The following is a 22,975-nucleotide window of genomic DNA, read 5'->3' on the forward strand; positions in this document are numbered from 1 at the left end:
TCGTCTACAAAATGACCCTGTATGTCCTTAACTTGATGTCTAATGTCCGGTCCTTCATTTTAGACTATGACGCTTTTATAGTCAACATGTAATACATTTGTGAAAGAAGAAGAGGAGCATCCCTTACAGCATGTTTAAGAAATAGGTCTTCATAAATACTAATGTTGCTATAGAAATACTGCACGGTACAAATTCATCTAATAGTTTACTCCAGAATATGTGTCTGTTGGAAGAAGAGACAGGCCAGGACTGACGTGGATACTGTGAAATGTTTGGTGCGGTCTTGTATGACAATATACCAAAAATAACCAGAGGGGTAATATGATAGGTCTGGAACGTATAGTTACTTGGACAAGGGACACTGTTCGCCAATGTTGCAAGTCTGGGCTTGAGGTGGAGGCGGTGGGTCAACACTGGTGGCCTTTCAACTGATAATAGAAGATTGGATCATGAACAACCTTGACAGTTCCTTTTATTATTCCTAAATATTGTGAATATAGCATGTATCATTTCTAGAATAGCCCTGTACAGATCATTCTAAACACTTTCATTCTATAACCCCCGAGGCGCCCTCTAGTGGGGAAACTGCAGTATAACCAACGGCAGACGAGTAAATATGGTCCTTGCATTAAAAACCGGAACAAAATGCATTGTAAACGACGGGCTGTCAATAAATAACATACGGATACATTTACTGAGAACCGATGATGCACATCAGAACTGCAGCCGGCTTCCAAAAACAGGCGTCATGTTTGAGTAGACCAGTATGTTAGGCAAGAACCCGCTGAGACGCATAATTGTGCACCATGGATACGGACTAATAACTACTTGTCTCACTGTCCATTATGTGTTGATGTGAATGACCTATACTTCTGAAGCACACCTGCTACCAAAGCAAGCCCGTACATGCTCTGACTGAGTGTTGATTACTGATTAGACAGTTCAGGCACATACATTCCAAACAGGAACTAGTGAAACACCTGTAATAATAATACGCTGCAATTGTTCTTGAGTCAATGGATTGGTAACGTTAGGTATTATTTTGCCCATATCAGGTGTGCAAGGGGTGATACAGATCTTTATCGACATTATGTGATTTTTTGGAGTCTCTCTAACCACTGGGCGAAAACTGGTTTAATCAACGTTGTTTCCACGTCATTTCAACCCAAAATTCAATGCGATGACATTGAATCAAAGTGGAAAATTGATTGGATTTGAAAAAAAGTTATCAAAGTAAGGAGATTTCTGGGGGGGTTTTCCACCCAACTTTTCAACCAAAATCCAATGAAAAGATGTTCTTTTTGGCTGATTTCACGTTGAATTCACGTTAGTTAAAAACTCAACCAAATGTAAAACTAGACATTGAACTGAAGTCTGTGTCCAGTGAGCACAATTTCTCCAATCTCAGAGTAAGATCCATGTTCAGCTATGATTCACCTCTGCATCCTCTAAGTGTAGCTCAGGCCAGTATGAGGAGCGGAGTCCGTACTCATAATATCCTGTATACACTGAGTGTACAGAACATTAAGAACACCTTCCTAATACTGAGTTGCACCCTTTGTCCTCAGAACAGCCTCAATTTGCCGGGGCATGGAGTCTACATGGTGTTGAAAGCGTTCCACAGGGATGTTGGCCCATGTTGACTCTAATGCTTCCCACAGTTGTGTCAAATTGGCTGGATGTCCTTTGGGTGGTGGACCATTCTTGATACACACGGGACACTGTTGAGCATGAAAAACCCATCAGCATTACAGTTCTAGACAGACTCAAACCGGTGGGCCTGGCACCTACTACCATACCCCGTTCAAAGACACATCTTTTGTCTTGCCGATTCACCCTCTGAATGGCACACATACACAATCCACGTCTCAATTGTCTCAAGGCTTAAAAATCCTTCTTTAACCTGTCTCCTCCCCTTCATCTACCCTGATTGAAGTGGATTTTGTGACATCAATAAGGAATCATAGCCTGGATTCACCTGTTTTTTTACACTCACTGTATATTAAGTATTTTCAAGCCCTCATACTCCCTTCCTTCATTAGTCCAAGTATGACATTGTGTGGTTTCTGTTATGCATCAAACTGGATACTGGATAACTGTCTCTAAGTACAAAAAGGAGAGTTATTAATGAATAACTTCACTTCACTCTCACTGGACACTTGCCGGGATTGATTACGGACTACGTCAAGTTACAAGGTCAGTCAGTCAGCAAGTGCAAGGCCAGGTCCCTCCCCAAGACAATCAACTAACCCTAACCTCAACCCTAACTCTAGCTTCATGTCCACACTCCGTCTCAACCCTAACCCTAAAGCTTACCGTATGCTTCCCAGTCAAAACAGTTTGTGTATCCCAGTCAAAACAGTTTGTGTATCCCAGTCAAAACAGTTTGTGTATCCCAGTCAAAACAGTTTGAGCTTCCCAGTCAAAACAGTTTGAGCTTCCCAGTCAAAACAGTTTGTCCTTCCAAGTCAAAACAGTTTGTGCTTCCCAGTCAAAACAGTTTGTGCTTCCCAGTCAAAACAGTTTGTGCTTCCAAGTCAAAACAGTTTGTGCTTCCCAGTCAAAACAGTTTGTCCTTCCCAGTCAAAACAGTTTGTGCTTCCCAGTCAAAACAGTTTGTGCTTCCCAGTCAAAACAGTTTGTGCATATATTATATATTTTTTGTTAGTTTTGGTCTTTAGCCAAAAATATTATTGAGGCAATGTCACGATCGTCTTGCTGTGAGAGATTGGACCAAGGCGCAGCGTGTGCAAAATACATCTTCTTTTATTTAAGAAGAAGAGAGAAAACAAACAAGAAACGAACAACTATACACAAACTAACAAAATAACAAAACTGACGACCGTGAAGCTATAAAGACAGATAGTGCTGACACAAACACTACACATAGACAATTACCCACAAACAGCTAAAGCCTATGGCTGCCTTAAATATGGCTCCCAATCAGAGACAACAATAACCAGCTGTCTCTGATTGAGAACCAATTCAGGCAACCATAGACTTTCCTAGACACCTACACTGAACACTAACCCATCTACTCTACTTAACCCCCTAAACCATACAACACCCTAGACAATACAAAAACACATAAAGACAACCCACCCCAACTCACGCCCTGACCAACTAAATAAATAAAAGAAAAAGGAACAATAGGTCAGGAACGTGACAGGCAAGTCGAAGTTCGGTAGCCGATGTCTATGCCCCTTAGTCTGTGATTGGTCAACAGTACTACTCCTAGTAGGAGTGGGAACATGAAGAGTTTGTTCTCATTCAACGAGAGACCACCAGGTTTCATGCATTTTTTCACTTGAGAAATACCGCACCAAACATCTTAGTTAAATGTAAAATTGCGTGACTAAGATCACCTCACCAAAAACGTCAAAATTAATGACAGATTTCTTGAGTTATTTTAGATTAATTCTGACTATTTTGAGGAAGTATTTCTGGCTATGTTGTTGCTACGGTGACTCAGGATGAACAAATGCTTTTTTCTTGTTTTTCAAGCGATGGTCTTTAGGAAGTATGAGAGCACAGACGGTCGTTTCGCCTTGCCAAGTTCTGCTAGGAGCAAACCAAACCTATATTATGTATGCGGATTCCTTAACCCTAGCTTCATGTCCACACCCTGGCTCAACCCTAAGCCGAACTCATTTAGGACGACTCAGACCATATTTACCCCTGGATTTCAGCCATCCATCCTTCCTTTTCCCATTGGTGTTGACCTGTAGCCCAGTCTCTGTGTCATTTGTTAGGCCAAGTAGAGCTACTAGCCTCATAACCAGCTAGCGTAATCTCCCAGCACAGAAGGGTAAAAGTGTTATGAGACTACGCTGTCAGAGGATGGGTGATCCTCTGGATGTGCCTGAGCAGGCAGCAGGTCGGTACAGATTAAAACAGTCTGGCACACTGTGCCAACCTCACCCACTAACCTCATTAAACTAACTGCCAGTACAGCTCAAGAACCAATTACATTTGCACACACACTGATACACATGCAGGCACGCATGTGCACACATACACCACTGTTCAAAAGTTTGGGGTCACTTAGAAATGTCCTTGTTCTTGAAAGAAAAGAAAAAAAATTGTCCTTTAAAATAACATCAAATTGATCAGAAATACAGTGCAGACATTGTTAATGTTGTAAATAACTATTGAGGCTGGAAACGGCTGATTTTTTATGGAATATCTACATAGGCGTGCAGAGGACCATTATCAGCAACCATCACTCCTGTGTTCCAATGGCACGTTGTGTTAGCTTATCCAAGTTGCTCATTTTAAAAGGCGAATTGATCACAACTGAGCAAGAGGACAAGTACATTAGAGTGTCTAGTTTGAGAAAAAGACGCTACACAAGTCCTCAACTGGCAACTTCATTAAATAGTACCCGCAAAACATCAGTCTCAACGTCAACAGTGAAGAGGCGACTCCGTGATGCTAGCCTTCTAGGCAGAGTTGCAAAGAAAAAGCCATATCTCAGACTGGCCAATAAAAATAAAAGTTTAAGATGGGCAAAAGAACACAGACACTGGACAGAGGAACTCTGCCTAGAAGGTCGGCATCCCGGAGTCGCTTCTTCACTTTTGACGTTGAGACTGGTGTCTGTTTCTCAAACTAGACACTCTAATGTACTTGTCCTCTTGCTCAGTTGTGCACCGGGGCCTCCCAGTCCTCTTTCTATTCTGGTTAGAGCCAGTTTGCGCTGTTCTGTGAAGGGAGTAGTGCACAGCATTGTACCAGATCTTCAGTTTCTTGGAAATTCCTCGCATGGAATAGCCTTCATTTCTCAGAAAAAGAAAATACTGACAAGTTTCAGAAGGTCTTTGTTTCTGGCCATTTTGAGCCTGAAATTGAACCCACAAATGCTGATGCTCCAGATACTCAACTAGTCTAAAGAAGGCACGTTTTATTGCTTCTTTAAATCAGCACAACAGTTTTCAGCTGTGCTAACATAATTGCAAAAGGGTTTTCCAATGATCAATTAGACTTTTAAAATGCTAAACTTGGATTAGCTAACACAACGTGCCATTGGAACACAGGAGTGATGGTTGCTGATAATGGACTTCTGTACGCCTATGTAGATATTCCATGAAAAATCTGCCGTTTCCAGCCTCAATAGTCCTTTACAACATTTACACTGTATTTCTGATCAATTTGATATTATTTCAAAAACATTTCTAAGTGACCCCAAACTTTTGAACGGTAGTGTACACACACAAACTCACACACACACAAACACACAGAACATTCTGTGACACTACATTACAGTGTTCTTATTATTCTGTCATTACTTCTTGAAAGTATTGTCACATCTTGATCCAGTGATCCATGTTTTTAGGTTATCAAAGTATTTAGGAATATAATGATATTCGTCAACAACTTTGTAAGATGGAGTCTTATATCTGCCCAGGGACTGCGGTTGAAAATTAGCCGGCTGGCTAAAACCGGCACTTTTACTGAAACGTTGATTAATGTGCACTGTCCCTGTAAAAATAAAATAAACTCAACCAACTCAATCTGAGTGTAATTCAAAACATTGAACACTAACAAACAAGGACATGATGCCACATAGAAAACATATAGGAGGTGAGAACCTGATATGCCCTCCCAAACCACCATTGCACGTCACCACAGCATAATTTCCTCCTCAACTCTCATTTAGAGTGGCTAGAAGCTGCAGCTCAGAGGTTTGAGTGCTCCTTGAGATAATTACCTTCCTGACAACAACAGTGAGACCCTACTCTCCTCTCCTTTTTCCTTTTCAAGCAAACTAGTGAGATTAGGAAGACGAGCTTTAGGTGGATCCCAAAAAAATCACGCCATCAGAAAAAAATCTGTGCATACGCTTTAGGCCTAATATCCAGTAAGCCCAACAAGTGGGAGTTTCTCATTGTGATTGTCTTGGAAAGACGCAGCTGTTGGCTGGAAATAGAGATTTCACCATCTGTTTCTAAAGTAATCCTACAGACAACGCTTTTTGGTAGAACAGTGGTCTACAGAGACGAGTTACTCCACATTCAGTGGTGTTAAAGCTATTATGGCTTTGCTAAGCCTGTGTGGATAAGGCTATGGCGGGGGGGTTGGTTATCTTTTTTTTTAAAGTAATGTTGACGTGGGCAAAGTTGTCTTGTCTACAATCTCATCTTAATGTAAACATTATGACAAGTAATGAAAGGCTATAACTGATAAGGAATGGGCGGCATGACATTATTTAGCTTTCTCATAATCTTATTGGCTGTAAACCACTCAAGGAAGATTGTTTTGGGGATTAATGTCCATTTCAGTCACTATGTGAAGAAATGCTGCCATCTAACAATTCATCTGGCAACCTCAATATCTAGAAACTAACAGACAAAAGCTGCACCTTACAGATGGCCCTGGTAGAAATGTAACAGTAAAATGATCAATTACTCCATAAAAATAAAACATAATAATCTCCATGTGGATTAGCTGGATACAGCACAAAATATATATCACATAAATGATCACCATAAATAACTAGCATAGTGCTACAAACAGTTGAAGTCGGAAGTTTACATGCACCTTAGTCAAATACATTTAAACTCAGTTTTTCACAATTCCTGACATTTAATCCGAGTACAAATTCCCTGTCTTAGGTCAGTTAGGATCACTACTTTATTTTAAGAATGAGAGAGAATGATTTATTTCAGCTTTTATTTCTTTCATCACATTCCCAGTGGGTCAGAAGTTTACATACACTCAATTAGTATTTGGTAGCCTTTAAGTTGTTTAACTTGGGTCAAACGTTTCAGGTAGCCTTCCACAAGCTTCCCACAATAAATTGGGTGAATTTTGGCCCATTCCTCCTGACAGAGCTGGTGTAACGGTGTCAAGTTTGTTGGCCTCCTTGCTCGCACACACTTTTTCAGTTCTGCTCACAAATTTTCTATAGGATTGAGGTCAGGGCTTTGTGACAGCCACTCCAACACCTTGACTTCGTTGTCCTTAAGCCATTTTGTCACAACTTTGGAAGTATGCTTGGGGTCATTGTCCATTTGGAAGACCCAATTGTGACCAAGCTTTAACTTCCTGACTGATGTCTTGAGATGTTGCTTCAATATATCCACATAATTTTCCTACCTCATGATGCCATCTATTTTGTGAAGCGCACCAGTCCCTCCTGCAGCAAAGCACCCCCACAACATGATGCTGCCACCCCCTTGCTTTGCGGTTGGGAAGGTGTTCTTCGGCTTGCAAGCGTCTTGGAGCCTCTTTCAGGTTATGTCGATATTGGACTCGTTTTACTGTGGATATAAATACTTTTGTACCTGTTTCCTCCAGCATCTTCACAAGTTCCTTTGATGTTGTTCTGTGATTGATTTGCACTTTTTGCACCAAAGTACATTCATCTCTAGTAGACAGAACGCGTCTCCTTCCTGAGCGGTATGACGGCTGCGTGGTCCCATGGTGTTTATACTTGCATACTATTGTTTGTACAGATGAACGTGGTACCTTCAGGCATTTGGAAATTGCTCCCAAGGATGAACCAGACTTGTGGAGGTCTACAATGTTTTTTTCTGAGGTCTTGGCTGATTTCTTTAGATTTTCCCATGATGTCAAGCATAGAGGCACTGCGTTTGAAGGTAGGCCTTGAAATACATCCACAGGTACACCTCCAATTGACTCAAACAAAGTCAATTGGCCTATCAGAAGCTTCTAAAGCCATGACATAATTTTCTGGAATTTTCCAAGCTGTTTAAAGGCACAGTCAAGTTAGTGTTTGTAAACTTCTGACCAACTGGAATTGTGATACAGTGAATTATAAGTGAAATAATCCGTCTGTAAACAATTGTTGGAAAAATGACTTGTACCCTGATGAAGACAGCTTGTCTGTCAAAACGTTGGACATCTGAGCACCTTAGTTTTTTTGTTCCACTCCGCTAGCCAGCACCTCGCCTAAATAGGTGTGCGTTTCTTTTGCCTCTGGAAAAAGTACTTGTGTCATGCACAAAATAGATGTCCTAATCGACTTGCCAAAACTATATTTTGTTAACAAGAAATGTATGTGTGAGTGTGAGTGCTTGAAAAACAAGTTTTAATGACTCCAACCTAAGTGTATGTAAACTTCCGACTTCAACTGTAAATGATCACCATAAATAATTAGCATAGTGCTACATAAATGATCACCATAAATAATTAGCATAGTGCTACATAAATGATCACCAGAAATAATTAGCATAGTGCTACATAAATGATCACCAGAAATAACTAGCATAGTGGTCCATAAATGATCACCAGAAATAACTAGCATAGTGCTACATAAATGATCACCAGAAATAACTAGCATAGTGCAACATAAATGATCACCAGAAATAACTAGCATAGTGCAACATAAATGATCACCAGAAATAACTAGCATAGTGCTACATAAATGATCACCATAAATAATTAGCATAGTGCTACATAAACGATCACCATAAATAATTAGCATAGTGCTACATAAATGATCACCAGAAATAACTAGCATAGTGGTCCATAAATTATCACCAGAAATAACTAGCATAGTGCTACATAAATGATCACCAGAAATAACTAGCATAGTGCTACATAAATGATCACCAGACATAACTAGCATAGTGCTACATAAATGATCACCAGAAATAACTAGCATAGTGCTACATAAATGATCACCAGAAGTAACTAGCATAGTGCTACATAAATGATCACCAGAAGTAACTAGCATAGTGCTACATAAATGACATGATCATATATGATCATATTACTTTATTTGACTACAAATCTGTTATTTTGTCTGGTGACATCAAGAGTAGTCGTTCTGTAACCTACTCATCCTACCCCGTTCCTCCAGGCCCAGTAGATATAAACAGGTTTACTCTCCTCCAGGCAGCCCAGCAAACAGGCTGCTTTCATTCTCATTAATTAGCAGGTGAGCTAAACCTCTAAGCCATGAAATCAGCCTTACAGCAATCCACCCAAATCTCCCTCTCTCTTTCTCTCTGGGTTTGTTACAGTGAAAGCCCACATGCCCTTGGAACTGCACACACATGCCTATCACGCCAGTAAGCCAGAAGCCACGCTACAGCCCTTTCCACCACCGTCTCCAAAACACATCCCCAAGGGCCCCACGTGTCAACACAATGTGAGCTACAGTATATCGGCTAGCTTCGCTACGTGCACATACCCTGGACCAGATCCACGACATACAAACGTAGCACGAGGCCGGCACATGAGAGCCGTCCAGAAAAGGCGACGTGGGGTGCTGACGTTAGCGTGCCAAAATGACATCATCGATGTGAGAGAAAAAAAACCTTGGTGATCTTGGTCACACTTTGAGCTTTAACTTCTAAAGCTAAATGAAGGCTTCAGAACTCTTTAAGCCTACACAGACGTTTCACTAATCATGTTTTAGTATATCATATAATGGTGATATAAGGAGCCCTTACATACAGTATGGGGCTTGAAAGTGTGAACTGTGAACTTGATGGATTTCTTTGTGAATGGATTTAATAACAGTACAATGAAAGGGAGAATATATTAAAAACTGGCCTTCAATTGAGTTTTCTAAGAAAACCCTGAACAAAATGAAGACTGAAGAGAATCAATCAATCAATCACTAACATAATGTATATCACAGAGTTCAATGGTTTCCTCCCAGACACTGCTATGCATAAACATGCTTGTCACCAGATTTGGTGAATTGTTCACCTTACGTGCCCAGACAGTGATCCCCTCTTTGGAATGACCACTTTGACAGATCAGGGGATGGGCCAATAAGAGAGAGAGTGCATGAAAGAGGGATAATGAAAGAGAGAGATAGCAAGAGAAGGAGATCAGGGAGGGTAAGAGCTTGCAGTGGAGGTGTTGAGACAAAAGGACAGGTACTATTCTACTGGTGAGGAGAAAGACTAGTCAGTTGACAGAGACAGACAGGCAGGTAGAAAGCACAGAGCAAGTTAACCTCAGATGTGTTTTTAGTGTTGGATTCAAAGACTATTATCATCATCAAACCACTCTGGAACAAAAAACCGGTCAAGAGGAAACCAACATCTAACCAAGAAAATATCTACAGTATTCTCTACAACAGAAGACTGGAAAGAGAGCTGCTATACTTGTAAAGACAGCACAGAGAGTATTTCATCGTTTTTATTCATCAGCCCAGTAACTGACCATCATGACACATCAGGTCAGCCGCTCTCCGTTCCTCAAGCCCTTCTACACGAGGACCCCGGTTGGTGGGGTCATTCCGCGAACCCAGAGACGCCACACGCTCCCCGCCAGCGAGTTCAGAAACCTGACCCCACAGGACGCCATCAGCGTGTTCGAGATCGAGAGAGAAGGTAAGAGTATCTCCAGATTCTACTGTGGATTGTAAAGGATTTGTTGGACTAGAGAGGCTTTTGGGTCTTAACAAAATGCACATTTATCTTATCATTTCTAACACATAATGACAATAGCTGTCAGTCTCCACAATATAAAGAACTCAGGAAACTAAACAATGCCTTAATACCACCAAATGTGTGTTAATCACAGATTTTTGTCCCAAAAAATGGATTGTGAATGACATCAATAAACTGTGACAAGAGAGGAAGCAGCCTGTAATCCCTGGTTTGTTTGCTAATCTTCCAAGATGCTTCATCTGCTCACTGACTGACTGACTGACCGTGTGTCTCGTCTTTCCTCCCACCAGCATTCGTCTCTGTGTCTGGCGAGTGTCCACTCACTCTTGACGAGGTGCTGAACTTCCTAAGTCAGTGTCCGGAGCTCTCCCTGGGCTGGTTTGAAGAGGGCCAGCTGGTGGCGTTCATCATCGGCTCAGGCTGGGGCAAAGAGAGACTGGAGCAGGTGAGACAGACACCACAATTTACAGAGCTACCTCCATTGCATATTTGGAATTGATATGCCCCCCAAAAAACAGAAATATTTTTTTCATAATCTGAAAGGTAACCATCAATAAAATACATGTTTTTTACTCTGATCATACCTGGTCATTAACCCTACCTTTCCCTACCCCAGGAGGCCATGACCCAGCATGTCCCAGAAACCTCGGCAGTGCACATCCATGTGCTGTCTGTGCACCGCCACGCTCGCCAGCAGGGTAAAGGTTCCATCCTGCTGTGGCGCTACCTGCAGTACCTGCGATGTGTGCCAGGCCTCCGGAGGGCCCTGCTGGTCTGCGAGGAGTTCCTGGTGCCCTTCTACCAGAAGGCAGGCTTCAAGGAAAAGGGGCCTTCTGCCATCACCGTGCCCAACCTCACCTTCCAGGAGATGGAGTACCATATCGGCGGAGCGGCCTACGCACGGCGGAACAGCGGCTGCTAGTCACTGCCGGCCGTCACCACCCCGCTCATAATCACATCAATCCTAGCACTGGAACTCATCCACCACGTAATCATAGACTCTGGTCATCACAGTTGACTGTCCAGAATACACTATAGCAGACAGACAGATCCAAGCACCAACCTGGTCTCAGAGCATTTCATAATATTCTGTACGTAAATTCGAGACACACCATTTAGTATGATAGGTTACATTTGGTATGGTTACATAAGACAGATGGTTACTTAAGAAGGGTGGTTGGTCAGGATGGGTGGGCGTATAACACAAACATCTAGCAAAGATTGCGAGTTCAAATCTCATCACGGACAACTTCAGCGACTTTTCAACTACTTACTACTTTTTAGCTACTTTGCAACTACTTAGCATGTTATCCAGAACTTCCCCTAAGCCTAACCTTAACCCTTTAAGCAAACCCTTCACGTTTAGCTAACCTTTCACGTAACTCTAACAAACCTTTTAGCTAATCTTCCCCTAAACCTAACCCTAACCTTAACCCTTTAACCTAACTCATAAACTTAACCCTAACCCTAACCCCTAACCTAGCTAATGTTAGCGAGCTAGCCAACATTAGCCACCTAGCTAGAATTCACAAAATATTACACGTTTTGTAAAATCCTAATATATTGTATGTTTTGCAAATTCTGAACATTTAATACGAATTGTAATTCGTAATATCATACGAAATGGGTAATGGACATCTACCAATCAACACATACCATACCAAACGTAACATATGGATTATCCCAGATTTACATATAGAATCATATGAAATGCTCTGAGACCAGGTTGCAACCACAGGTGCTCCATGAGAGAAGGCAATGCCCCATCAATCTCAGCTGCAGCACCAGCAGGATCCGAGACACCATCTTTCAGTTCCTCACAGACAGCATCCCGACGCCCTGCAACATAGACAGGGGACATGCACCATCACATGAAGGGGACAAGAATGGGTTTCCTTAGAAAACAGCAACAGAAAGCAAAAAAAATGTCTGTTCGCGATAGAAGACAGAATCAGAATATGTTTGAGATGCAATGTGGAGTTTCAGCATATACTTTGTGTATACGTCATTGAATTATCAAAGTTCGAATTTTGCAGGCCCAACATTCTTCATTTTTATGATGCTTAATTTTGAGGGAATTTAAATGTAATGTTCCTTGCCACAAATCGTACTTTGTAGTACTATTCTTGTTTGAGGTTTTTATTATTACTAATACTACTATTGTTATTGAGATACTGTTACTGAGATACTACTATTATTGAGTTCTCTGAGTGTGATGTAAATACCATTTTATTTTTCTAAACCCTATTAGTCCTCTGGTGTGTTGAACTCTTAGGCTGTTGCTTATCTTTTCGTATTAACACTATGATGTACTAAGGCAATAAAGGGAAACAATGCCACAGATTTTACAGCTCCTCATACTCCCTTTAACATTGACATACATCACGAAAACAGTGGTGCCTTCAACAAAGCTGATTGTTAGCGAACGGTAACTAATGTTCATGTCTGAAAGTACATTTACATTTACATTTAAGTCATTTAGCAGACGCTCTTATCCAGAGCGACTTACAAATTGGTGCATTCACCTTATGACATCCAAAGTAAAGGGCAGCATCAATCACCACAGAAAATCAGACAGACTTCACTGACGGATTTCTTTTCATGTTTTTTTACTGTTGTATTCAGTTACATATGAGTAGATAGGTAGCTAAAACACTACCTTGTTTCAATCAATCATTACTTCTTAAGAAGCAATAAACAAATAAAAGGATAGCATTCGAGTGCTCAACGTATTGTAACAAAAATATGGCAGTAGTTGGTACATTTATCAGCAAGGCACCAAAGGTATTAATGTCTGATTTGTTTGTCCCTGGTTGTTTTTGAGAGGTTGCCTGAATAATTACAAAACCTACTCCTGGATTGTGAGTGTTAAAAACATGAAAATAAAATAAAAAAATAACAAATTGAAAAAAATACAGAAATATTTCCTTCTGTCTATTGTACCAGTGATGACTCCTCCAAACCCTGCCTTATACGTGAAGAGAGAGAGAAATGTGGGAGGGGCTTAGATAAGTGGTTAGACCATACCCTTCTCTCATTGGTCAGTGGAGGAGAGAAAATGGTGTGTGGGGGGGTGAAAAGAATGTGATTAATGCAAGTCCTCATGACGAGTGCAGTGGCATTCCTACTTATTCATACAGACAGACCGAGTAAAAAACACAAGCATATTGTCATCAGAGTTCAGTTCACAGAGCCAGAGGAGAGGGAGCTCCACACGGGACCCTCCCCTCCTCTTCAGCCACACTATAGGGCAGAACAGAGACAAGGATTGGTTGATAACACCTGCCAATCGATGCCTCTTGACCTGACGCCCCTCCTCCGGCGCTACCTTCCCACTCCTCAGTGGAGGTGGGCGTTGAGGTCGTACTTCTCACAGAACTTGTCTGTGAAGGGGATGCAGGTGAGCAGTTCACACCAGTCACACTTGATGGGGTACACATAGAAAAGCACCACGAGGCCGGCGAACAGCCCCAAGAACACCACCAGGAAGACGATGATCTGCAGCCGCTTGCGGTACATGTCCATGCGTCCGAAGCTGATGTAGGGCAGGAAGGCGAAGGACAAGAAGAAGCCAGAGATGAAGCCAAAGATGTGGGCAAAGTTGTCGATCCAGGGCAGCAGGCCGAAGGCGAAGAGGAAGAGCACCACACACAGCAGCTTGATGAAGGCCCGCCACGGCTGGGCCAGGATCTGCCAGCTCTGGAACAGCTCCACAAACAGGCAGGCCAGGATGCCAAACTGGGAGCCTGCCGGACCAACCTGACGGAGGGAGGGGGAGAGAGAGGGACCGGTCAGTCAGTGGAAAAGGTCAACATAGAAATACTTAGCACCTAGAGTGGACACATTCTACTAGACACATTCTATTAGACACATTCTATGAGCTGCACAAAACGATGAAAAATCCCCCCCGGTCTGAACCATACATCTTGTCTGTCTCATCTGACACTATTACCAGTCATGTGTTCTGAGTTGTCCAAATTGAACCCTACACATTGAGGTGTGTGTGTGTTAGTGTGTGTTATGGGGTTTATTGAGACCTCTGCTCTGTAGGGCAGGAAGATGGCGCTGGCTAGGTTGCCGGTGATGCCAGACAGGATGTATATGATGGAGATCCTCAGCCAGCCTGCCAGCTTCTCCAGGTCTCTCAGGATGGTCATCTGGAAACACACTGACACCATGCAGTGAAGGATCCTACAGGGGGACAGAAAGACACGTTACACCACGTAGTGAAGGATCCTACAGGGGGACAGAAAGACACGTTACACCATGCAGTGAAGGATCCTACAGGGGGACAGAAAGACACGGTACACCATGCAGTGAAGGATCCTACAGGGGGACAGAAAGACACGTTACACCATGATGTGAAGGATCCTACAGGGGGACAGAAAGACACGTTACACCACACAGTGAAGGATCCTACAGGGGGACAGAAAGACACGTTACACCATGATGTGAAGGATTCTACAGGGGGACAGAAAGACACGTTACACCACGCAGTGAAGGATCCTACAGGGGGACAGAAAGACACGTTACACCATGCAGTGGAGGATCCTAAAGGGGGACAGAAAGACACGTTACACCACGATGTGAAGGATCCTACAGGGGGACAGAAAGACAAGTTACACCATGATGTGAAGGATCCTACAGGGGAAGAGAAAGACACGTTACTCCACGCAGTGAAGGATCCTACAGGGGGACAGAAAGACACGTTACACCATGATGTGAAGGATCCTACAGGGGGACAGAAAGACACATTACACCATGATGTGAAGGATCGTACAGGAGGACAGAAAGACACGTTACACCATGATGTGAAGGATCGTACAAGGGGACGGAAAGACACGTTACACCATGATGTGAAGGATCCTACAGGGGGACAGAAAGACACGTTACACCATGCAGTGAAGGATCCTACAGGGGGACAGAAAGACACGTTACACCATGCAGTGAAGGATCCTACAGTGGGACAGAAAGACACGTTACACCATGATGTGAAGGATCCTACAGTGGGACAGAAAGACACGTTACACCATGATGTGAAGGATCCTACAGTGGGACAGAAAGACACATTACACCATGATGTGAAGGATCCTACAGTGGGACAGAAAGACACGTTACACCATGATGTGAAGGATCCTACAGGGGGACAGAAAGACACATTACACCATGCAGTGAAGGATCCTACAGGGGGACAGAAAGACACGTTACACCACGATGTGAAGGACCCTACAGCGTGTATGCGTGTGAATGTAAGAGTATGTCCTCTGCATGTGATGGAGGGATCCAGCTAATCCGGCTGCTGTGAGAAGACACCTCCACAGCCAGCCAACCAGGGATCTCTAGTTTATCCAGCATCAACATTTCTCTGCTGTCTGTCTATCTCCTCAAGCCTAATGAGGGCTGCTGTCTGTCTATCTCCTCAAGCCTAATGAGGGCTGCTGTCTGTCTATCTCCTCAAGCCTAATGAGGGCTGCTGTCTGTCTATCTCCTCAAGCCTAATGAGGGCTGCTGTCTGTCTATCTCCTCAAGCCTAATGAGGGCTGCTGTCTGTCTATCTCCTCAAGCCTAATGAGGGCTGCTGTCTGTCTATCTCCTCAAGCCTAATGAGGGCTGCTGTCTGTCTATCTCCTCAAGCCTAATGAGGGCTGCTGTCTGTCTATCTCCTCAAGCCTAATGAGGGCTGCTGTCTGTCTATCTCCTCAAGCCTAATGAGGGCTGCTGTCTGTCTATCTCCTCAAGCCTAATGAGGGCTGCTGTCTGTCTATCTCCTCAAGCCTAATGAGGGCTGCTGTCTGTCTATCTCCTCAAGCCTAATGAGGGCTGCTGTCTGTCTATCTCCTCAAGCCTAATGAGGGCTGCTGTCTGTCTATCTCCTCAAGCCTAATGAGGGCTGCTGTCTGTCTATCTCCTCAAGCCTAATGAGGGCTGCTGTCTGTCTATCTCCTCAAGCCTAATGAGGGCTGCTGTCTGTCTATCTCCTCAAGCCTAATGAGGGCTGCTGTCTGTCTATCTCCTCAAGCCTAATGAGGGCTGCTGCCTGCAGAGAGGACACTTCCTTTAATTACGCCAGGGAGGAGAGAGAGGAGAGCAGAGACAGATAAGAGGCAGCAGAGGGATGAAGGAGGACTGCTACTCTGCTCCCTCCTCTTCCTCCGAGTGGTACGTCAGTGTACACACTCAGCTCCTTCTACTAATATAGGCTCATGACATCTGCGCAGTGGGACCACTGACATTCTGACTGAAGAAGTCAAAGACATTAATGAGGGGCTTGAAGAAGGAGTTATTGGAGAACGTGTACATGAAACATAATGAGTCAGTGAGAGGACACATAATTGGTCACCCAATGGAACGAATCGTAGGCCACCCTTCTGCCTCATTATAATACAGCTGCTCCAGGGATGGCTAGCAGTACAATACCGGTCGAATGTATTAAATGCTGCTAGGATGGACAGAGGATTTGTGATGAAATGGCAGAGGCAGGCAGCCACTTACCCAGCGTGCAGGAAGAGAGAGAGCCACAGTCTGTAGAACTGGTCTGGGATCTCTGGGTTGAGGAAAGGCAGCAGGCCACACACATCATCCATGCAGTGAACCTGGGGGAGGAGGTAGAATACGTCACCTACAGGACACCATCTCTCTCTCGGTCTCTGTTGGCACACTCACACACACGCACATATTCACACACACACACACACACACACACACACACACACACACACACACACACACACACACACACACACACACACACACACACACACACACACACTCTCACACACACGCACATATTCACACACACGCACACGCACACGCACACCCACACACACACACACACACACACACACACACACACACACACACACACACACATTCACACATTCACACACGCGAAACCGCACACACAATAGCATACTGATAGCCACTGGATTTACAATAAATTGTTTTACTGTCATGCTATTCTAAGACAAACATGTCACTGCAAGTACTAGTAGTAGAGGATGGATTTTCATTTGACACATATCGTGGAATGAATACATCATATTTATAATGAAGAACCTTCTGTGTGAATATATTTACTTGTGCCCCGGATATTCTGTACCTCAGAGCAGAGGGGATTACAGTGAGGACAGTTTGCCTACTCAGAAGGGTATTGTGTGGCACCCGTTACGGTGATTAAACACTACCCACTCTCACAGCTTAAACCTTCCTCTGCTCCTCGATGGCTGCCTCCGACTCAGCCTGTCTCATTAACCTAGTTGGAACGGGGCCGAGGTTATGGTCTGGGTTATGTCTTTTGTAGGACTGGGGCTATCGTATCCATCATACTAGCTAGCCTCTAAAGATGACTTGGCAATATCCTAACGCAACGTACTAGTCAGATGTTCATTGAGTAGAGCGATGCTTACTTACTTGGGAGCAGAGAGTAGCCTCCTCGTGGAAGTAGCCCATCATGAAGACACAATACTCCCTGGACGTGATCTCACACCTGAGGAACAGGAGAACCACAGCATGACCTCATGACCACACACTCCCTTGAATCCTCCCCGTCATGTGCATGGATAGGTCATGAACAAGACACATGGTGACCACTACACTGCTTACATACTGCTGCTTTACCAGATCAGTGCAGATGAAGGCAAGAGGGGAGAGGAAGTCCATATAGATTATTGAGATGTAGCCCCTGCCTTGTTTAAACGTCCATCTACATGTACCACAGACATAGGCAAATCAACACCACAGTGTCAATAGTAAATAGACTCACAGGAATGTGTGTGTGGTGTCTGGCGTGAATGTTTGCATGTTTGGTTTTGTATGTAGGCTCTCCTCACCTCCCTTTTGTGCCGATGCAGCAGGGCCGGCCTGTGATGGTGCAGTCTATGTGAGGCAGGTTGGTGTGGTTCCCTGTGTTGTACCTGGTGCAAACCTAAAAAAAAAGCCAGAGGTAACAAGGAGACACTGACTGATTGACAGGTCCTCTGACCTCTCACCCTCTCATCATGACCAATGGGGTTACACAATACTCACTGGCCACTTGGTGATGTCATCAGGCCATTCATGCGGTGCCACCGAAGCTGGCTCTAGACAAATCCTGTTGTGGGGTGAAAAATATTTATGAAATATTAGTATGGATACACAGTTCAGTCAGTGGTCCCAATAAACACACAGTGTAACTACAGTAGCATGAGGAGTGTGACGGCGTACTGCTGAAGGTAAGAGTGGTTCTCTCACCGGGGGTCCTGATGGCACACTGAGCCGTACTGCCTGTCATGGCCCTCCAGCTGAGGGGTGCTGTGATGCCGCGGCCACTTCACCCACACGGCCAGAGTACTCTGAGACAAAACAAAGAATGAAAGGTAAAAATATCGACCCCTGAATAGCTCTTTCGTGTAGGTAGAGTACAAAAGAGTGAGAGAGACAGAGAGAGAGAATAGGTCGTCTCAGGGACTCACGACTCACCGAACACTCCTCCTCTGAGGTCTGTAGACAGCCGGAGCGGTCGTTGCGTACACAGCAGGCAGAGTCTCTCTCTATGTCTCTCTTGTCCCGGATCAGGTCGTGCACCTGCTGGTCCTGACGCATGCAGGGAGAGTACTTGGCCCCCAGGTGGATCAGAGCCTCCTAACGAGGGAGACAGATGGCATGCAGACAGTGAGGAATAGACACATAGAACACCATCACTTTATCAGGCCTAGTTAAAGCGCTCACATAAGTACCTTCCAAACTGAAAGGATCGGACACATCTGGTCATGGAACAGAATGTTTGAATGAAAAAAAGGGGAGCAATGTGAATGTGCTTACTGAACTGGGCCCGACCCAGAAGTTCTCTTGTTGTACAAACTTGACATTTTCATATACACCTTTGTTTCTTAGAACCTGGGGAGGAAAACATTTCACATTTCAACTTGATCCTGGAAGGATGGAAAAGAAGGCCATAACGACTGTAAGACCATTGTAAAGCTGTAAGGATTCGTTCAGACGTTTCTTGATTTAAGTTTAGGATTATTTGATTGACATTTCACTGCACTGTTAGGAGCTAGTAACACAAGCATTTCACTGCACCCGCAATAACACCTGCTAAACTGTGTACGCGACCAATAAACTTTGATTTGATTTGACCAGGGAAGTGAGGTGGTACTCACAGAATCAACCGTCTCGTGCTGGGAGAAGCCCACGGGGGCGATGCCATAGATGCAGACAGCCAGGATGGTGATCAGCAAGTGGACAACAGTGATCCAGTACGTAAAGAAAGGCCTGATGGAAACACACTATCCATATTAGAAAACAACACAGAAGTGCTCTACTCTACACCAATGTCTCATATATTAAACACGCTGAGCCTCAGCATGGTCTTAGAGACCATTACCTATGGTCATCCATGTCCTCTATCTGCCTCTTCACATAGCTGTCGATGCGCTTGCGGTAGGTGCGGTTGGTGAGCTTCCCCACCATGCCCAGCCCGTAGGGCCTCTTCTCCCGAGCGAACAGCTTCTTGACGGGCACAACGATGCGCTGCCCCCGTCGCTGTCCGTTCACACTCACCACCTCCTGCCGCAAGGGCACCTTGGGCGGTCCCGGGGTTCCCTCTTTGGCCTTACGCCACCCTCGCTCCAGAGGCCTGGGAGGGGAGCGGAGACAGAGAGGAGGAAGGGTAAAGTCAGTTTAAAGAGGAACCCACCACAGAACCACCCTTGGAGAGAGTGTGGGTTCTCTTTAAACCAAACACTGTGTCAACACAACTGAATGGTTCACTGAGATGCTCTGGTAGTGTATTGGATTTTGGCAACAGGAAACCAAAGAGTGTAGTCATTTCAGATGTTTCTGAGTACTTGTTGTCAGGAGTCAGTGTGCCTGACTCACAGCATGAGATGGCTCCTCTCCAGTTCACTCTTGTCCAGAGCGCTGCCGGTCAGCTCCGTCTCGTCCAGCATACTGCCCTCCTCCTGCACCACATCCATCATAGCCGCGTCCGACGGAGACTCAAACACCTCGTCAGCGTATGTGGACAACTCTTCCTGCATCAGACAGTCCTGGGGGAGGGATTGGGAGGGGTAGGCCAGGTCTGAGAACAGTACTGGGTGGGAACTAGGCACAGGAGATTTCCCTGGTCAGCTCACACATGGCGAAGGAAAAACTCCTGGCCGTAATGAAAACACACAGCCAATCACAGGCCTTTAGACTCTATCCCAGGCTGCAACTCTGTTAGAGACCTACAGGGGGTGCTGTATGATCTCTTTTAGATGGAGGCTTGAGATGAGTTTCTAACTACAGAGTAGATGAGGACATGTCCTTACTCTGGCGAAGAAGGATGTGTCCAGCTCATCAGGTAAGTCCACCACGTCCTCCTCCATGAAGCTGGCAGGGGTGAAGCTGCGTCTCTGCATCCGCCGCAGGGTGGCGTTTTCCCGCAGGGAGCGCCCCTGAGACGCACACACACACATAACAACACAACACACACTATAAGCTGTCACCTAGCACAGCAGGCTGTAGTGTTATGTCTAGTGCCATACAGCAAACAAACGGTGCAGACACACAAACACACACACACACACACACACGCACACACTAACATTGAGTTGAGTGTATTTTTGCATGTAAGAAATGTTGGAGACACTACCTCATAATTATAACACATGCATAGTAGGCATACCAGAGCTTGAGTACCCATGTTTGTTCATTCCTCCATGTCACTCTTGCACTTCCAAAATGGTAAGCTCTTTCCTAACAGTAGTCCTAAGCACAGCACTGCTGCTCTTGAACATGCAGCATAGCACATAGTGGTCTCCCTCAACACTGAATGACACAACACAACACAAAGATAATGTCTCCTTTAGAAAATAAATGTGTCCGCCCCGATGGAACTCAGTGTTGTTCTAGAACGCCGGAGGCTGACTGATTCCACACAACTGATCAGGCCATGCTGTTTCACTGAGGGTACCTTATCGATTAAGGGAAGAGTTTGGTCATAGTGGTACTGGGTGGGTATGGTTTGGATCTGTGTGTACAGTACAGTAGAGGGCTTTAGCAGCTGAAATAATGAATCACTTCCTTCAATAGGATGTCTCGTCACACAGCAAGCTCACCTTAACCAGAGCGGCTGCTGCCCTGAAGCTCATCTTGGCGACAGACTCCCTCTTGCGTCGCCGCGGCAGCCGGTTGAGGCCCGAGCGGGAGGAGGTGAAGGAGCAGAGGGAAGCGGCGCCGGGGGTGACGGGGGTCTGGGGCACGCTGTAACCGTCCACCTCCTCCACCATACGGAACGCACGCCCCCTCGCCAACGGGTCCACGATCTGAAGATGACAGACACAGGCAGGGCGGTTAAGAGCGGGCTATCTAGGACTGAGTGTGTATTGTGAAACTGGATTATGTTTGAATAATCAACCGAGATTATAATTGAAAAAATACTGTGGGTACCACAGGAGACAGATATTGATACATCCAAAAATATGTTATCAAGATCCACAATGAAACCTTCACTGAGGTACAAAAGTACTGTAGGTATAATGACCCAAATATATAGATGACAGAGGTACTATACCTTCTGCATGCCAAAGGCATGTACTGAGGAGGGTACGTAGAGGGGCGGGGGCGTCTCGGTGCTGGTCAGAGAGATGTTGTCCTGACTTGACAGGTCCATCTGCCGGATCACCTGGGGCTTCAGACGGCCATAGCGCATGCTGCAGTGGCGCAGACTCTTCCTCTGCCATTTCTGAGTGGCATCGCCGTCCTTACTGACCCCGAACCAGTCCGCTGTGCCCCTGACACCACAAACACCAGCCACTCAGTCCACGGGAAGCACACATCTCATCTCACAAACTCCAACCTATCCACAGAACTCTCTCTGATCACCTAGTTCCGCAGTACTTCTCTCGTAGAGGGAGTCTGCTAACTCCAGCTATCTAGCACAGAGTGCGTCAGTAAATGGCCAGAGAGATCTAGAGCTGTTATTAGATGTCCCTCCTCAAAGCCCTGTTTGGAAGACTGGGTGGGCAAACATGCAATGGACTGATAACGCCACACTTCCCAAGAATGGAAAAAATGACTAATTGTTCTTGACTGCACTAGTAATAGACCATCAGCGAGAGAGGGAATAAGCCCAGACATGTTCCAGTCCAGGCATACACACACCCACACACACACACCCACCCACCCACCCACCCACACACACACACACACACACACACACACACACACACAAACACCACACACACCGTCTCTCTCATGGGTCTGGTGTATATTGTATTACTTTGTCTGTCTTTGCAGCATTACAGCACGGTAAAAAAGTCAAACATTTCAATCAATGTAAAAGACTGAACTTTCTCCACTCTCAAAGCACGCTGGAGGCATTCTGTTGCTGGAATCCGCTAAAGAAAATCTGTCAATTTCCTCCAGATGACTAACTTTAGAATAAAGAGATTTTTGGAATGGACTATTCTCTTACAACTTGACCCCGTTAAAGGAGTAGTTCACTATTTACTATTTTACAAGTTAAAATAACATGGTTCCTTGCGCTGAAAGTAGTCTATGGGCCAGGAGAAACTAATCTACAGTTCAGTTCTCTTTAAACATCTACTACAAACTTCAGCTAACTTTAGCCACTA

At 44.6% G+C, this 22,975-nt stretch overlaps 2 protein-coding genes across 4 annotated transcripts in view; one reads left to right on the top strand and one right to left on the bottom strand.

The window, feature by feature from the left end:
• The first annotated feature begins 9,754 nt into the window (after nucleotides 1-9,754).
• Nucleotides 9,755-12,719, top strand: LOC129833105 (serotonin N-acetyltransferase-like). The gene is made up of 3 exons (XM_055897409.1): nucleotides 9,755-10,316; nucleotides 10,667-10,821; nucleotides 10,993-12,719. The coding sequence occupies exons 1-3, from the start codon at nucleotides 10,151-10,153 to the stop codon at nucleotides 11,296-11,298; spliced, it is 627 nt and encodes a 208-aa protein (XP_055753384.1). The 5' UTR covers nucleotides 9,755-10,150; the 3' UTR covers nucleotides 11,299-12,719.
• A 249-nt stretch (nucleotides 12,720-12,968) lies between these two features.
• Nucleotides 12,969-22,975, bottom strand: part of LOC129833103 (inactive rhomboid protein 1-like) — a 62,560-nt gene continuing 52,553 nt past the window's right edge. For 2 of the 3 annotated variants that reach the window (XM_055897406.1, XM_055897407.1), the window contains 15 exons: nucleotides 21,913-22,132; nucleotides 21,458-21,664; nucleotides 20,669-20,794; nucleotides 20,235-20,404; nucleotides 19,741-19,992; nucleotides 19,517-19,628; nucleotides 19,176-19,250; nucleotides 18,834-18,995; nucleotides 18,606-18,706; nucleotides 18,402-18,465; nucleotides 18,206-18,300; nucleotides 17,787-17,862; nucleotides 16,869-16,969; nucleotides 14,414-14,567; nucleotides 12,969-14,135 (listed from right to left, as the gene is read on the bottom strand). In XM_055897406.1, coding sequence (XP_055753381.1) covers nucleotides 13,716-14,135; nucleotides 14,414-14,567; nucleotides 16,869-16,969; nucleotides 17,787-17,862; nucleotides 18,206-18,300; nucleotides 18,402-18,465; nucleotides 18,606-18,706; nucleotides 18,834-18,995; nucleotides 19,176-19,250; nucleotides 19,517-19,628; nucleotides 19,741-19,992; nucleotides 20,235-20,404; nucleotides 20,669-20,794; nucleotides 21,458-21,664; nucleotides 21,913-22,132 — 2,335 coding nt within the window. In that variant the 3' untranslated portion in view covers nucleotides 12,969-13,715. The other variant, XM_055897408.1, reaches the window with a different exon arrangement.

This window comes from Salvelinus fontinalis, chromosome 34 (genome assembly GCF_029448725.1).
Source record: "Salvelinus fontinalis isolate EN_2023a chromosome 34, ASM2944872v1, whole genome shotgun sequence".
NCBI classification, from domain to species: Eukaryota; Metazoa; Chordata; class Actinopteri; order Salmoniformes; family Salmonidae; genus Salvelinus; species Salvelinus fontinalis.